This window comes from Rhyacophila brunnea, unplaced genomic scaffold (genome assembly GCF_057557595.1).
Source record: "Rhyacophila brunnea isolate RB1 unplaced genomic scaffold, BYU_Rbru_1.0 scaffold_21, whole genome shotgun sequence".
Lineage (NCBI taxonomy): Eukaryota > Metazoa > Arthropoda > Insecta > Trichoptera > Rhyacophilidae > Rhyacophila > Rhyacophila brunnea.
Genome location: NW_028232871.1, coordinates 14,761,271 through 14,779,956, shown reverse-complemented (window position 1 = coordinate 14,779,956; position 18,686 = coordinate 14,761,271). Strand labels below are relative to the sequence as shown.

At 35.8% G+C, this 18,686-nt stretch overlaps 2 protein-coding genes across 3 annotated transcripts in view; both read left to right on the top strand.

The window, feature by feature from the left end:
- DAAM (disheveled-associated activator of morphogenesis-like protein) overlaps positions 1–18,686 on the top strand; it is a 551,406-nt gene that overhangs the window by 7,910 nt on the left and 524,810 nt on the right. The gene's annotated exons all lie outside the window — the stretch shown is intronic.
- LOC147070764 (uncharacterized) lies at positions 14,814–17,725 on the top strand. The gene is made up of 2 exons (XM_085948818.1): positions 14,814–14,853; positions 14,997–17,725. Exon 2 carries the CDS (start codon positions 15,209–15,211, stop codon positions 16,934–16,936), a length of 1,728 nt encoding a protein of 575 aa, XP_085804944.1. The 5' UTR covers positions 14,814–14,853; positions 14,997–15,208; the 3' UTR covers positions 16,937–17,725.

Here is an 18,686-nt window from a genome sequence, read left to right as displayed (position 1 = left end):
TTGGACGCCGCACTGTCGTAGACACGTATACAGAACGTAGACGAGGTATTTTAATCAGTTTCTATCTACTACTTAGTAGTTTGAATTCATTTTACTCTTACCATAATGTATTCTTTATCGCGGATTGAGAATTACCATGCCTAAGGCTTTTTATAAAATAAAAAAACTCTTTTTTCGTTGGAACTTAAACATATGCACGATTAAATCATTGTTTACGTCTGCATATTTACATTCTCACCAACTATTAAATCATAATATAATCATTTAAATATAAATGATAATATTGAATATTTATTTTTAAAGTACCTATAAGTGCCTAACGTCTATTTATTTTCGAATTCCGTGGCGTCCAGTTGTCCGGTGCCAAATCGTCCTAGACCCGTTTTGAGGGGGTAAACACAGTTTTGAGGGAGAGGTAAAATAAGATATTTTACACTTTTTGAAGTTATACTTCTTTTGGCGCGTTTGGGAAAACAGATCAGAGTGTATTTTTGGCGCGTGACATGTAACACATAATTTATTTTTTCACACGAAAAAATCGCACTCGATTGGATTCGAACCACCGATTGTTCGGTTATCAGTCGAACACACTGCCTTTACGCCACAATATGATAATGCAATCGTGACGATTATACAGTATAATATTATAGTTTAGAATTGTTCCGTTGCCTAGGCAGCGAATTTATTATTGTCGGCCATTTGAAATTCCTTACGTAAACAAACTATTAAACGTCAGAGTGATTATTATTACCCTTATATACTTTAGTAATATAAGTTAAAGTGTATAGAAATAAACCAACGGCGTTTTTGTTTTATAAGAATACCGACATACTTTGCCGATGTGATGATATGGGTAATATTATTAGAAATTGTTTACCATTTCCAAATTATTTTGCTTGGAGTAATAGCTAGAAGTGTGGCAGAAGGAAGACTGCGAAATGTCAGTTCTCGCTTGCCGAAATTTCAGATAAACGGCGCGATTTTCCGACGCTGTCCGGTCGATGAACTTTATCGCTGTGTACCTTTTGGGTTATGCAATATTGTTATAATATTTATACATTTACGCAACTTTTTGGGTCGATCGCTTTCTTTCACTTGATCTTTTCGAAGATGGAGGAAATTATGTTTTATATTGCGAGCTGTATGTATGCAATCTGAATATACACATATTTATAACAGTGGTGGACCGCTGAATAAAAAAAAATCGGTGTGTGTACTTATGTACGCACGTTAGAAGTTATACTTCTTTGGCGTAACAAAACAAAAACAAAACTTATGATAAACTAGATTCTTTGACTAGCTCTTAATTATCTTGTTAAATTACACACTCAAGAAAAAGGACCGCTTATTGGAACGCCGTTGGTTTATTTCTATACACTTTAACTTATATTACTAAATTATATAATGGTTTCTCGTTGTTATTATCTTTAAAGTACTAACTGTCACTCTGACGTTTAATAGTTTGTTTACGTAAGGAATTGCAAATGGCCGACAATAATAAATTCGCTGCCTAGGCAACGGAACAATTCTAAACCGTAATATTATACTGTATAATCGTCGCGATTGCTGTACCATACTGTGGCGTAAAGGTAGTGCGTTCGGCTGATAACCGAACAATCGGTGGTTCGAATCCAATTGAGTGCGTTTTTTTCGTGTGAAAAAATAAATTATGTCTTACATGTCATACGCCAAAAATACACTGATCTATTTTCCCAAACGCGCCAAAATAAGTACAACTTCAAAAATATCTTTAGCGGTGATTTATGTTTCCCTACCCGATATTGACTTTTCAGCTTTTCAAAAACTATTCAGAATTTTCTAGGGTCCGTTGTAAATTTGAACAGAGAGTGATGAATAGTCAAAAAACTATATTAACCACCAAAGAATAACATATTCTTAATTAACAGACACACAGTAATATGTATTGAACATAGGTACATAATTTTGAAAACATTTCTGAGAAAATATATTATAACCGATAGAAAAAATCTTTTTGAAAAAAGTAAGACACCCCGCAGGAATCGAACCTGCATCTCTCGGGTATCGCACCCACGCACATAGACTACTATGCTAAATGAGCGATACTTAATTGCAACAAATTTTAACAAAATAAATGGCTTTTAATATACCTAGATATAAGATAGCCGAAAATAAATAGAAACGTAGGTACAATACGTAGGTAGATACATAAAAAAATACAATTTAAAAAAATGAAGGGGACTGCATTCTAAGTCTGCCTAAGGGCGGGGCAATTTCCTAAGGATATTACTGTACTTGGATACACTGTTACTCTTTATCTAACAAATAATCATTGAATAAGGGTTTATTAAATAGCTAACATCCAATCCTAATAAACAATGCATTTTGCCTTCACGTTGCTAAGTTCATATGATCCGAATTACGGTAAAACTATACCAATATATTAACTCCAAAAGCAATAAAAGTGATAAGTATGATAGTTAGACGTGATATTTTTTAACACGGCCGCTCATGACCGCGTTATATGGGAGCTATCAAATTTTGTTAAGTGACATAGTTAACACGTCTTACTTAATTCCAAAATTAATGTATCACATTAGAATCAAGTGAGACGTGTTCACTGTGCTAACAATTAATTATTGTAGTTAACCACCTTGTTTATGAAATTGCTACGGAGTGGTATCCGTGTTATTTTGGAGCAATAAAAATAACGGAACCGTGTTTCCATGTAGAATAGCCCTGCAAGACAGATACGTTTGTTATTTTTTAAGGGCTGAATGATGTACGGCCCAACATGGTATTATTATACCTTGGCTGCGTGGTGTGGTATATCTGGTGGGTTGGCCTTGGTGCCTTAAAAGGACTGCAGAGGTCCTCGAACTGAACGTGCCTTTTTTGTCCCTACCGCGAGCCTACCGCGATCGTAGTAGGGTTGGCACAACTCGTCTGAAGACGTTAATTGAACGATACATAGTACTCTAATATTTTTCCCCCGACTATGTCCGATCCTAATAGGATCATATGGGCCTCCACAGAGTAGAGGTTTGTATTAACAGATTTTGTTTTTTACGAGAAATGGATGTCAGCCACTTGCTTAACGTATTAGGTCCATACCCTGACAGACACAAATTGAAAAACAATATGTGTACTTGCCAGACCCAGGAATCGAACCTGAACATTGAATACGAACACGAGTGTAGTTAGTGTTTTGAGGGTACGATTAATTGGCGCGCAATATTGTCGGCGTTCGGCTCGTTGGTATTTTTCTTAAGTGGATCACCACGACTTGCATTATACCTACATACCAGTAGCGAAGGGTGGAGGTAGGCTGTTAAGATCCGCCAAAAATAGTGCACATTAAACTTTGTTAGTCAGACGTATTTGTTTTTATTGAACTAAGACTACGATTTACAGATGGTATTGATTAGTTTTAAAAATCAATTAAACCCTGCCTAAACCAAACCATCCTTGAGTACCACTGTATGATGGCATTTGTCCAGCGGTAGCCCACTGGCCTGGCCTAGCGACATATTCAGCCTATTGTCATTTCATCTGCTTAGCGATCTCTATCACAACGTGTACCCTTGTCTGCTTCCTTATTCCATGCAAAACCGAATACATTTTTATTATTATTAATTTTATTATAAAAGTTTGCTAACATGATTTTTTTGTATGTTTACATAATATTATATTTTGGGATTAAGAGCATACTTCAGTGAAACGGCAAATAATTTTCAACAATAGGTGGGACGAAATTTCGGACTCGTTGCCAATCGGAGAGCGATAGTCGAACTGTAAGCACGTCACTTTGTTTTGTGATGGCGTCGGAGGAATATATTCTTAAATCGTGTAGAGATTACTAAAAACACGTTAAGCATTTACTTGAAAAAGAAAACGTGTCAATGAATATATTATTATTATTTTTATTATTATCAATATAACAATAAACATAACATTACTTAAACGGACGCATGTTGAATTTTTATGACAAATTATGTTTTGTTCTGCACACGTCGTTTGCACAATCTGCGCGTCGCATAATCACGATCTTTTTAGACCATGCCTCAGCTGAAGTATGTATGATGTGTTAAATTAAATAAATGATTTATTATTGTATTTTTCAACGTCACGATGGCAACCCTAACGATTGGCGCCAATTTATTCCTATTGTGGTCTGTGGCTTAGTTATATTGTTACGAGATAAAGTTATTTTTATACAACGTCATTGTTGAAAGAAAGTGGTCCATCTTCAGATCAATTTAACAATTTATCAGTATCATTCACTTCTCTATATTATATTCATAGAGTATGCAACTACAGAGAAATATACAACTGCTGGGTATTATTATATAATACATAGGAACCTACGAATTTAATATTGTATATGATTGACAGTTGTGGATTGAGAAATCTCGAGAAATAAATAATGAGGGATCAGGGATTTCGTTTCTCGGTTTTCAGATATCAGTTGCAGGCATTAAGTCGATAAAACGGTCTACATTAATTGAATCTGAAAACGATAGTTATATTATCCTTTTCAGACAATTCTAAAAAAGATCTCTTATACGGAACTGATAGGAAAATTTCCAACAAATTTATTGGCAGCTCATAACACCACTGAATGTAAACAGTAAATTCGAGGGCTTAGTGTCAAACAACACTATCTACAAAAGTGCAACATTACAGGAGAGCCAAAAATCGTTATTTTAGATTCTTGTGACTTAACAAGGGAAATGTTTATTTAAAACCTAATGTTAATATTTTATAATTTATTGTGTATTGTACATTTATCTTGCTTATGATGATGTTAAAATTTATAGGGATAGTTTTAAAAAAATATGAAAACAAGGGTAACTTATGTAATTAGCGTGAAACTTTACTGACGATTTAATAAGAAATTAGAAAAGATTGACATGACGTTGTTTGACTATCATGTAGCCGTAAATGTAAAATAACGTTATCTCAAAAAAAAAAACACTTTTTTGTAGATAACGTTGTCTGACTTTAAGCACTCGAATTGGGCCAATAGAATTAAAGTAGAAAAGGAACAAACTTGTTAAAAATTTGAGTTCTTTTTTGTTTTTTTTTATGGTACCTTACCTTTTAATATAGTATAAATTTCTCGAGAAACCAATCTCCAATAAAAACTGAATAGGATCAAATATTTTTTTAATTCTGGACTTTTCAAGAATCGATAAAGTCGAAAGACTTTTAATTGTAACTAGCATATCATTATCAAAGTTTCATTTTCCTTTTATGGAGATAAAATAAAATAATAGTCACCGGAACAGTTAGTTACTGGAGAGCTGTAACTATTGAAGCAGATTATTTAAATGTTATTTTGACAGTTTGCATACCATGGGGTTACGAGATGCTGGCATGGCCTGGGACTGGCGAGGCGACAGGGATTCTTGAAGGCATTTATTTTGTTCTAACTGAGGAGCAAATATGGTCAAAGAAGAAGATAACACAAAAATAAGTAAAATTTTTCATAGGGTTTTTTTAGGTATTTGTCGTTAACGTCGTAAAGTTTGTTACAGTCAGTGACTGTTACAATCAGTAATTCATATCTTTTTTTACTAAAGATCTAAATTCTAAACCGACCCTCATAACTAATCTTTCAATACTTAAACATAATTGTATTCATAAAAGTGAATACTTTGATAATCTTCACGACTTCTATTTCTATTTAGCTTATGGATAGGGGGGACATTTTATATTATTTTTTACACTACAACAGGCCGTGATGGATATTAGTTCCAATGACAGTAGTGTAGTGAAACAGCGGTATAATCAGTAATAGAAGTTGAACAATCACAAACACCCAGTTTTTAAGAAAATCACATAAATATATCGTGACTACAACGGGAATCGAACCAGGAGCCAACGCCTTACACACTGAACTAAGAGGGCCGTCGATCATCGGCATCTAGATATTTTTGAGTCTTTTCCATAGCAGTAATAATTGTAATGTTAAATTACTATCATGTCATTTACCGGACTATTATTTTGTTCTGAGAACAAAAAAAATGAACTCGTTATAGATTTATTTCTAAATACTTAGTATAAGTATGGGATATTATGCTTTTCTAACGTCTCTCAAGATTTAGTAAGATGGTAGTATGAATTCTTTTTTGAATTTGTCGCCCTTCGAATAACGGCGCATAGTCTGCTTGGCCCCACGGGACGTCACTGGTTACCGTGTCATTCCCTTTTTCTGTCGCAGATAATTTCTCTCTTGTTTGCGCTGCACTCAATTAGTGACATTATCTAATTAATGGCACGTCAATGCTTTTGACGGCGCTGTCGCCTGTTTGCTAATCCAGTAATGGAAAATGGTGCTTTGAGACTTTCAGAGGAGGGTGGTTTCTCATTTACTTTAAACACTCTCGATTTATAACTAAGCTTTCCTGACAGAATACATTTAGAAACAGAGGTAAAATAAAATTAATGCCAGTTAAAGATGTCAGTTCCATGATTATAAAAAAACATTCCTTTTTTTACATAGCAAAAGACGCAGTGACGTACCTAGGGGCTTAAGCAGACTTAGAATGCCATCCTCCTGTCAAAATATCTGCAAATTTGTAAGTACTTAGTACGTACTAGGTACTTACATATTTTTTCATTATTTTCATTAAACAGACAATTAGACCAAACAACTTAAATTAACATACACCCTTTCTACAGAATATTGGAACATTTCCACAATACGTGGAGGTCTGTGACGCTGATAGATTTGGAGGCACCCCTGTGATGTGCGATAAACCGCCACGACAACATGGGTTACAGTGGGTTTATTGTGTTGTCTGGATTTTTTATGATTCTTATATTCTAACAAAAAAGTGAGGTTATTTATCATTTGGCCGTATTTAAAATAATTCCAGTGTTGCAAAGTGTCAAATATAATCTTTTCATCGGATTTTAGGACAATTTAATAATAATAAAAAAACATCCGGATCAGTGGAGCACTACAAATTTTCGGTGTTCCGGCTCCGCTCCTACTCCGGGTAAAACCCCATTGCTCCACTGCTCCGTGCTCCTGCTCCGAGCTCCGCTCTAATGCTCTGATTCTAGCACATCTTGCTGACCTGGAGAGTCACTGGAGAGTCCTAAAATCAAAATTCAAAACAAGATCCCTCAACTGTTATGGGTGCGGTAAAAAGAGAGATCAAATTGGAGGGCTTGGTTATATCCAGTATCTGAGAAGGGTGGGGGGAGGATTATGAAAATTAACGATTATGAAGTTCTAGATTCTAGATCAGTGGTTCTCATGTGAGACCACCAGAGGATTTTGCTGCGGCCACCAGCGCTTCACAGAATAATATTTCAAAAAATATTTATAAAATTATGAAATTGGTTGAATACACATGACTTGTCTTAAATTTCTTTCCACGCTCAAATGATCCATAATGTGTTCTTGTAATGAGATCGTATTGTATGACATAGTTCGGTTCTGACTTAATGACTTAACTGCCGGTATACAATTTCACGCATTTATTTAAATGTGGGACCAAATATGGCAACAATAATTGCTTTATTAATATTATCGATTTTTCCTAATATTGTATACCAACTGTGTGAAAGATCATTCAGTGTAATGCACGTCTTCATAAAAAAAACAAATATCGAATCAAGTTGACATGATAATATATTTTAACTTAGAAGCAGCCATGCGGCTCGCATTAGAAAAAGGAAGTATTGAGGAATTTCCATTTTTTTTTTAAATAAATAGATATGTACTAAAATGTCCAAATGTCTTTTATTAAATGGACTTGTCTATAAATAAATTGATCCATTGTTTAGCCTTAATTTTTACAATCACACAAAAGTGAACTTTGGTGCCGCCACCAGACGTTTCCATAAAACTGTCAGTGTCAATTGTGTGGCCACAGCTAAATTTCACGTGAGAACCACTGTTCTAGACGCACTGTATCTATCTAGTATCTGCTATTTTTGAATCCGCGGCAGAGTTGCATCACAGAACCACAATAATCATAATCACCTATTTGCCGTATGTTTCGTAAAGGGTTTCTATTTTTAGTCGCTTTTAAGTTTTGCAGATGTGACGGATTATGAGACGAAGCAGAACATGCTGTCGCGTTTTTGGGTAGAAAAAATATTTATTTCGTCGCGCATCAATAGTCCCAAACTTTTGATAATAAATCGCCACGTGTATATTATTTATTCAGCGAACAAAATATTATAAGGAAACATTGATATACTACTGGATGAATCATATGCTTCTTAAAATGACGCCCGATTTTCAGCGACTCGGCCAGTGTTAAAACTTACTGTTTTAATATCAGCGGACTTAACTCGATATAAGCTCACTTAATATTTGTCTCGAAAACGACCTGGCAATAATTATGAGTAAGCCCGATCTAGCTTGCATCCTACTCTAACTAATAGTCAGCACATGACGACTTGCTCTGTCCGCTCAGACATGAATTTTTGGTAGCTTGCAAGCTTTGGGTTGCAGACACCCTTAGGGTCACTATTCCAATAACGCAAATTTAGTTTTATAGCCAGGGCAATACGGCCGAAATTCGGGAATCCATGTTAACAGTCTTAACGCATTATACCGACAAGGAAATATTAGAAGACGATATTCGTAACATCTTCTTTTGTGGTACATTTTTAAAATGACACTTGTATGGGAACTCCTCATCTAGTAGTATATCAATGTAAGGAAAGCACTGTGAATGTGATGTCTCTTTATGATGACATAAAGTTTTGATATGCATGTACCAACCGAACCGCATTGGACCAGTCATTCGACATTCGTGTATAACTGATTAAAATTACATGAGTGAGAGCCTGCCCGCTATAGTGAAATAACTTAACCTTGAAATTGCGCAGATTGCGATTTCTTCTACTACGCATGAATTATACATAGGGTAAATTTAATTAGTGTCACCATTATTATTTCCGACTGCTCTTGATTAATCCTATTGCATCGTTTTCTCTTGCTCGGCGTCGATATAGCTATGTCATATTTTCTGTCAAAACTGTCGAATTTGATGTTTATGTGGTATGGTTATGCAATAGCGTTATTGCTAAAAAGCTACGCTTCCATAGTCAGAGTCAGAGGTTCCATGTGAAAGAGTCACCAGCCTTTAAGTGAATGATACATACAGTTTTATGGTGTTTGTAAGCTCGTAACGCTTTTTGCAGTGGACTGTAATTTGAAGCTGATGCTGGTAAATTTCGGATCTAAGGGAGGGGGTTTAAACAGGATACCAGACACTGGCTGGTAAACGGTTCGGAATGTCACTGGTTTTGGGATAAATGATAACGACAGGTATACGGTGTATGATAGACGCGACGTTCGCTCAAACCGTATCAGATTTGGCGCAACGAAGGTTTAACAGATGCGTTTTAGGTGAGTAACTCTGTGGTTAACGCGGCTTCGGTCGTATCGTATCACATAGAGCACGATAGAGTCTTAGCTTTAATAAGCCTAGGCGCGTCGGTTGTCTTGAAGTAACTGAATGTAACTTGCAATCACGGTCGACTCATGACCCGTAACTGCTGACTTGCAACAATATCTGGGGATTTAAGGTAGGTGGGATAAGCGACCATAATTAGCCCAACCATAAGCAAATTTTTATGATTTAAATCATTACATGATTGATTGTTCTAAAATAGTGTGACGTCATGATTAAAAAATAGATTCGTGTGTTAATGTTTCCAACTGACGAAAATCCCTAATGACTCAAATGAACTAATAAGTCAGAACAGATCATTTCCTCAAATTGAACGAAAGCCTCAGTGTCACTACTGAGTAGATCGATTGGCATGGCTGCCTTGGGCCATAATTAGGTTAACCGCCATTTCGGACGGTTTGGCGACCGCTGGTAGTTGAATTTGAAAGCAGACAATGTGGATTTTGAGAATCGTTGATAAATTATTTATTTATCAGGTTTATTTTTAACCTTATCTCGAGCCACGTTTTTTTAATGTGTTTTCACATTTATCAACACTTTTTTATATGCAGTTTTTTATCCTGTTTGATTACAATAGTAATAGTAGACGTACATACGTAGTAAATTTAATGATGATCCTAACAATGCCGGGTCATCCGCTTCCTGGCAGACTGCCTTTTACGGCCAATGAATAATAAATAAACAAATTTTGAAGATTACGCTTTTGGCGCGTTAATATTCAGAACCCGCCATATTGTCTATTCAACGCGCGCATTTTTAATCAATTTAAAAATGGAATGTTTATATTTTTTTATTGACATTTGCATAAAGGCGAATCTGCAGCAAACCTACCTATATTGTCTCCGTAATGTAAATAACATTAACTCAGATTTATTGTGTCAAAACGAAATTCTGGTTGAGAAGTTTGGTACCTACCTAGATGTTTGTTTTCTGTCGTTTTACCTAATCTAGACCTAGAACATTATAATATGCAATGTTTCCCATCCGCATTGGAAAACAAAAATTAAAGGTCGTTTGTTAGAGTTTATAATATACAATGTTCAATGTTCACCAAACCGATGTATTTTGGTTTGGAATAGGTATGCATTACAAAAAACACAACACACAGGGCTCGAAAGGGACCGGGGCGCCGTTCTGGTTCATATGATCCTCAAAATTATCGCTTTCTCGTGGAAAAAATAATTGTCAAAGCTAAATAGACCATATAACAAAAAATATAACACATTTATTTTTTATAAAATACCCATAACATAAGACAACTAAGTTAATATTTTCGTACAATTATCGAGCGCTGATAACACATCGACATTTGCACCCAATTTTATAATTATGTAAAAGAAGAAAATGATATACTTAATTAAGAAAGTAAAATCAACTTTAAAATATGACTGGGCTTACATTTAGCCTAAACAGGACTAGCCTTGCATCTTTTTTAAGCTTAAGGGCGGACGTGCTCAGCGTGGGTCAAAATGGAGCTTTTATTCTATTTTCAAAGCATGGTCCTGGACATTTCTTAAACGTTGTAGATAATCTATTTATGTAATTTTGAAGCCTTATTATCCTATAGTTTGTCAATTTATGGCTACGGCCGTATGCTGTAGCTTAACCACTGGGGAACGCCAAAAGAAATGGCGTATTTCAAAAAAACACTACTTTATTCTTAGGTCAATAATTATTATAAAGCAATCACTATTCGTAGGATGATTATCACACTTGAATGGCCAAAAACATAGCTTATAATTAGTATCTTTAGAATTATGTTCAAATGTGTTAATCTTGCCCATTTTTTGAATAATAAAATGCCTAATTCTTGTCAAATTTGGGATCACAGAGATTATCAATATAATTTTTTATCGTAAATATTTCACTATAATAATGTCGACATAAATTATACTGATGGTTTTATAAATGCGTTTAAAAATTAATAAATGTAAAAAATCTTAACACCACTGCACATTTATGTACTGAAATATGACTATATTCTAAAACATTAGAGCGAGAGGTTTAAAGAATACTATGTTATGTAATAAAAATACTTTATGCAGTCATCAAATGTTTAAAATAAATATAAAGGATAATATGGCTTCAAAATTATATCTACAACGTTTAAGGAATGTCCAGGATCATGCTTTGAAAATAGAATAAAATCTCCATTGTGTGGTGTTAAGATTTTTTAGATTTAAGTATTATTTTAAACGTATTTATAAAACAATTAGTAAAATTGTTGTTAACATTATAAAGTGAAATATTAACGATAAAAAATTATATTTATAATCTCTTGACAAGAATTAGGCATTTTACTATAAAAAAAAACAAATTTGAAGATAATTCTAAAGATACTGATTATAAGCTATGTCTTTGACCATTCAAATGTGATAAAACATACTACTAATAATGATTGTTTTATAATAATAATTATTGACCTAAGAATAAGGTAGTATTTTTTTTGAAATACGCCATTTCTATTGGCATTTCCCAGTGGTTAAGCTAGAACATAGGGCCGTAGCCATAAATTGACCGAAATAAAAAAAAACGTTTTTTTCGGTTCGGTACATGTTCAAACACGCGGGTTAACATGATCTTACTCCCTACTTCAGTTAGCGTTTGTCAATTTATCGCTTGAATCATGACAGTAGGTCATCTTTTGTAAAGTCACCATTCTGCAGTCTCCAACTGACGAATCTTAATTTTTGCAGGAAGTGGAAGTGTGATGCTTTGAAATCAAACGTACTTTTTATTACCATATCCCAGTTGGGGCTTGGTTTTCTAATATAGGCAGAATATACAGACAATCTGTAAAAGGACATTCGATATTATAAAAATAGTTTTGTGCGCACGCGCCCGTCGCCGCGCCGTGCCAACAAAGGGGCACAAAATAATCAGTCACGCCTATTTTTGGAGGGACCGGTTAAAAAGGAACTAAAACAAATTTGAAAAACGAACGTCATAGGAATAAAGCAGAATAAAAAAAACTATTTCTTTTTCAATCTGATTTAAGGCCATCGCGTGAATGAATCTTTTGAAATATCATTTCATTCTTATGTAAATTTTGTTTGTTTAGGTAACTGGGTTAGGGTTATATTTTTATTATTTTTGTGGTTGATTTTGTTTGATTAAAAATAAAACGATGTTTATATTTTTTTAGATTAAAATTACCCGATTTGGAGCGTGCTAATAATTTGTAACATACTAAGTCAATAAATGCATTGGTTTTCAATGGAGAATAACTGTAGGTACATAGTTTATATTTGATGTGATTATATTATTTCATAAAAAGCACAGGCCGCCTGAGTAATGTCTTCAAAAATGACCTACCACTGTGCCTAAAGCGCAAAGTGTTCAACCAGTGTGTACTTCCCGTAATCACATATACCGGTAAAACATGGACCCTAAGTAAAAGAGAGATCAAGTAACTTGCCAGTAACATAGCGTGGTATGGAGAGGTGCATACTGGGCATAACGCGAAGAAGTAGAAAACGTCCGTTAGGTAGAACTAGAGGCCGCTGGATCGATGAAATGGTTAAGTTCTGCGGAAGTACGAGGCGACGCAACGCACAGGACCGAGAGAAGTGTAATCAGCTTGGAGAGGCCTTCATCCAGCAATGGATAGATTCAGGCTGATGATGATGATATTATTTCATGCAATCTGTATTGCCATGAATTGAAAATACATATAAGTAACCGGTTTTTTTTCAGGAAAGGGCGTCAACACTTTATAAATCACCATTTTGTCTGTTATTTGAGACTTGGCCAAGGTTCTTTTATACTTACTTCTATACCTAGTAAGGAACCTTTTCTTATTCGAAGGCCGCATTAACTTAGATGTATCCTAAAACATCCGAGAAACTTCATTTAGATACCTACACTGTAATACTACTAAGGCATAAAGCCCACCAAGAAAGCGCTCGACGCGCTCACTACTGAGTAGGCCCCCTCCCACCCGCGCATTACCCTTCACCTATGTAATAAGCGGCTCAAGCAGCACAAAATAATTATTATTACAGCGCCTCTCATAACAAAGCAATAAAATATTATATTATTTCGGGGCTTGTAATTAATATTCACGATGACATTATTCTACCAGCGAAACATCGGACACGCAATAAAATTAAACAATGAGTTCTCTGTTATTAAATAATTGCTTCTCGCCCGTCGATCGACGACGCTTCGAGCAGCGTGATTTTGGTAGCCGTGTTCAATGAATGGACTTCTTTGTATTTTCATTAAATCGTATCGCCGAGAAGCGAAAAACGGTGACTCATGCGGCAGGCAGGGCACAAGGCATCGTCAAGTCCAGTGTGCGCTGGCGTATTTGATTACGTTGTATTTTCGATGATTTACGCGCCACTTGTAGAAATTTTGCGCGAGCGCCGCACTCGCTGCGTCAATGGACTTTATGCCTAATAGTACTAATGTAATTGAAGGGTACACGGTAAAAATAGGCTCATCACATTTTTTTTTTCATTTTTGAGATTTGAGATTAAATACAAATTTGTTCAACAGAGGAAGGGCTCAAGAATGGTATCAATAAAACTACCAAAATCGATTTTATTGCTTCATAAATCGTCGCCGTAGATGTCAAGGGAGTCAAGCCACACATTTGGCGAAAATGAGTTAAGTACACAAAAGCATTTTAAAACCATCAAAGATGCCGTGGTCAATGGATTTGAGCCACAAAAAGCCCTATGTATGAGTATTTTGTAAATTGCCAATAGACCTAGCACACATACATTAAAGTAGTCAATGACGACAAGCCGCATAAGTCTTTTGACTTCCGAATAATTTCACATGATTATGTGACTTAACGCTGTTGACCACTGGGACTTCCCGCTCAATCTGTGGCCCGGTACGCACGCCTCGGCTCACATTCGACAAAGATTTATAGTGTTGTCTTGCTCTAACTCAGCATAAGAAACAGAGAAAACTGAGTTTAGCGAGTCGGGTTATTCACGCCAGCACCTGTATCGTGTCATATTATTCATACTAACATTGCGGTTGGTTTATTTGGTGATCTTTTTTCTTTGGGTTTGCGACTGTAAGCATTTTTATTCAGTGTATTTAGTGTGATTGTTGTATTCAGTTGTGATTCAGTGAGAAAAGGTGCTAAATAATGAACTATTCACGTGGGAGACTAATGGTTGCAGCCGTTTTAAATTCTACTAATCAACATACCCGTAAAGGTAAGTGTCGATGAAATATTGAGCTAAAAACACTTACTAGTTAAAAATGTTGATTCAGGCTGCTTTGACAGCAATGAGTAATGTGTGCGCAAGCTGTATTAGTTTTATTTCTTTTACAGACTCTCACGGGAATGCCGTACAAGCTGGATGTGCAGACCTCGAGCTGAATATGCAAGCTCCGGACAAGATTGCTCGTCCAGCCATATATACAGAGCTCCAAAATGTCTCTCCAAGCACACACGTGGGAGGTCAATATTTTAATTTGTTGGTTATCAATAATTGTTGGTTTGATTAAAACCTGTGACCATCAGAGAGTCATTTGCTAATAACAAATTATTAATATTTACCTTGGTAGTTTCAAAGAAATAAACTACTTTGTTTTGTTTTACAGATTGGAACGTCAACCTGGCACCAACACTACTAGATTCAAATGAGTCATGCCAGCAGGAACCTGCATATTATCAACACAACATTAATGTTTCAGGAACTTATACTTCTGAAATAACCGAGAGCAACCATAGTAACAATCCTGTATCATCCATCCCCACTTCTACAGATCAGACTACAGATGATTTAAGTAGGAAACGCAAGCGAAACCCAAAAATGTGGAAGCGGAATTCACAAAAGATATTGAGAATGGCAGGCAGCGAATATCAAAGCAGATCCGGAAAAAAAATTCGAGCAAGGGCGATAAGAGAAGTTAACTGTAAGTGCCATTATAAATGCACATCCAAAATAGGAAAATCACAGCGGGAGCAAATGTTGGCCGACTATCTGAGTCTGGATTCCGAAAGAGCAAGATGGGCCTTCATTGGTAACAGTATAAATCGTATCCCAGTGAAACGAAGGTACCATGGAGACTGCACCAAACGAGAGTATACCTTGCAATACTCTGTGATGTGTAATGAATTGAGAGCCCAAGTGTGCAAACAGTTCTTTTTGGCGACATATGACATCTCGAGCAAAAAAGTTGAAAATGCAATGAAAAAGTTGACTCCTTCAGGTGTCACTGATATAGATCGGAGAGGTCACAAAGAACCGCCCAACAAAAAACCAGAGGAAGTGAGGAACATAATCAGGGACCACATCAAATCGTTGCCCGTAGTTGCTTCCCATTACTGCCGGAGCAGCAGTAAGAGAAAATACTTGCCTTCTGGTTTGAGCGAGACTCGTATCTACATGGACTATGTAGAGTATTGCAAGGAGCATAATGTTGAACCAGAAAAGCACGGCTTCTACAAATCGATCTTTGTCACAGAATTTAACTACGGCTTTCACACTCCTAAAAAGGATCAGTGTGACTTTTGTACTCAGTACAAGAACAAGTCAGACGAAGAGAAGGCAAAAGACGAGGAGGAATACAAACTGCACTTGACTCGAAAAGAGGAAGCGAGAGAACACAAAAAAATCGACAAGGCCCAAGCTATGTGTGATCCAACAATTAGTTGCTTTACCATGGATCTGGAAAAAATATTGTTGACTCCAAGTTTGCAAGTAGGACAGTTGTATTATACCAAAAAGCTGAAAACCTACAATTTCACAGTGTATGACCTGGCTACTAGACAAGCGACGAACTACATGTGGCATGAAGGTGCAGGTACAAAGGGTGCTTCGGAGGTCGCCACGTGCCTGTGGAAGCTCTTGGTTTCAGTAGGCCCCAAAAAAGAAGTAACTCTGTATTCGGATACAGCTTCAGGTCAAAATCGCAACTCAGTTGTATCTACAATGTTATTACGTGCCGTGGAACAGCTGCCCATCAACACAATAAACCAAAAATTTATGGAATCAGGGCACTCCGAAATGGAGTGCGATTCTGTGCACTCCACAATAGAGGCCCGAGGAAGGAAAGTGGACGTATTCACACCAGAAGGATGGTATATGGTCGCCCGTACCGCGAAAACTAGTAACCCCTACCATAAGGTTGTGGAAATGGAATATTCCGACTTCTTCGATTACAAGAAATATTGCAGTCAAGTGATGACCAATAAAACTCTGTCGGAAAATGGAGACAAAATGAAGTGGCTAAAGGTAAAGTGGTTCCAATATCGCAAAGGTGAACCCACGACTATCTTTTATAAATACCAATTGAGCCAGAATAACTTTGAGTCACTACAAATCCAGCGAAGACGGCATCGAAACGTACCTACCCTAGAAGTACCAAGGCTGTACAGTTCCAAACCTAGAATTGACCAAGGTAAACTAAAAGATCTGTCAAAACTATGCCAAAAAGGTAGCATTCCGTCAACCTATCACGACTTCTATAAAAATTTGGAGCCTGAAGATCGTCCAACTCAGAAAAACAGCAGCTCAGAGAGCGATGGAGATGATTAAAATGTGTGTCTAGTTTTATTGTAACTTAATTGTAATTATATATTTTTTTCTTTTATTTTGTTAACTGTCAATTCATGGTGTAACTGCATTGTATTGTTGTTTTAATTTAATAAAACGCAATTTTTTTGTAGTACTTATTCCACTTTTAATCAATAAATTAGGACCGGTTTCGTCCGCCTCATAGGGACATTTTCAACTGAAATGAACAAGTTGAAAATGTCCCTCTGAGGCGGATGAAACCGGTCCTAATTTATTGATTAAAAATGGAATAAGTACTACAAAAAAAGCGTTTGATTAAATTAAAACAACAATGTAATTATATTTTTGAAAAGCTAACTTTTTGTTTAGAGACGACTATGTTCACATACTGAATGAAATCAGGTAGATTCTAGGTTAAGGTGGGCACCATAAAAGGTCAATAATAGACTTTTCTTTAGAGTATATCCACAAAATGTTAGTGCTTTGTCCACAAATTCTCAGTGTTCAACAGGCATAAGAGGCCTAACTCTTTTGACTACCGCACAAGTATGCCAACTGTACATGTCAATATTCAGTGGTCAAGAGATATAACACACATTACTTTTAAAATACAATTTTTTTTAGTTATTCATTCAAAATAATAAAAAGATAATATCACAAAGTATCTACGTTCAAAGTTTCACAATTCTATCTTTAAAAATAAAAAAGTTACAACAAAAACTGTTCCTTTTTTTGTCACACAAAATCTTTGCGCGCCGATTTCTCAGCATTATGATTTTGTGGACTGGCTCCCTTGACATCTACGGCGACGAAATAAAGGGAGAAGAAAGTGTAGTCAAGGCAAAAAACAATCTCATTATATAAATAACTGCACAAAAACATAGGATATGTTTTTATTACTTTTTTTTCCACTTTTATTATATTTCTAATTAAATGAGAAATCGATATATAAATTCTTTTACTTAATATTAAACCCATTTTCTAACCAATAACGATTGGTTTGGTCAATTATGGTCACTTTTTCCCACCTACCTCAAATCCCTTATTATTGTCGCAAGACCAGGCGACCACCAGTCACGGGTCATCAGTCGCCCGTGATTAAGTTACATTTAGCTACCTATTTCAAGACAGCGAACTCGTCTAGGCTTCTTAAAGCTACGTCTCTATCGCGATAAGATAAGCTACACAGATAATGGACCATGAGGTCGCAGGTACTGCACCTCTATTCTATGGTTATAATATTATTAAGTATATAACATTGAAGTACTTACCTATATATTTGTGCTTTTGTGATGTGAAGATGTGCCTTCTGATTTGATTGATGTTGTGATATCTCGGCATTCGGTCTGCGCAGGGCTCGAAATGGATCGGAGCGCCGTTTCGGATCATAAAATTACCAAAATCATCGCTTCGTCTCGTGGTAAAATTAATTTAACCAACTGAAGTAGATAGGCCATATAACAAAAAATCGAACACACTTACATACAATTATTTATAAAATACACATACAAGTAGATACATAACTATGTTAATAAGTTCGTAAACTTATCGAGCACTCCGGTTAGTAATGGTGTCCATTTCGAGCGCTGACTGTGTTAGTGGAATACTCGTGGCACTCTTGGTTTGGTGTGCCAGTGAGTCTAGCTTGAATATTGATATAGATTCTTTATGATAGTTTATCGAGTTGATTATTGTTTACAGTTGCATTATTTTGCAAACATGAACAAAATATTATCGCTTGTACTTTATCAACTTCCTTGTGATATTGATT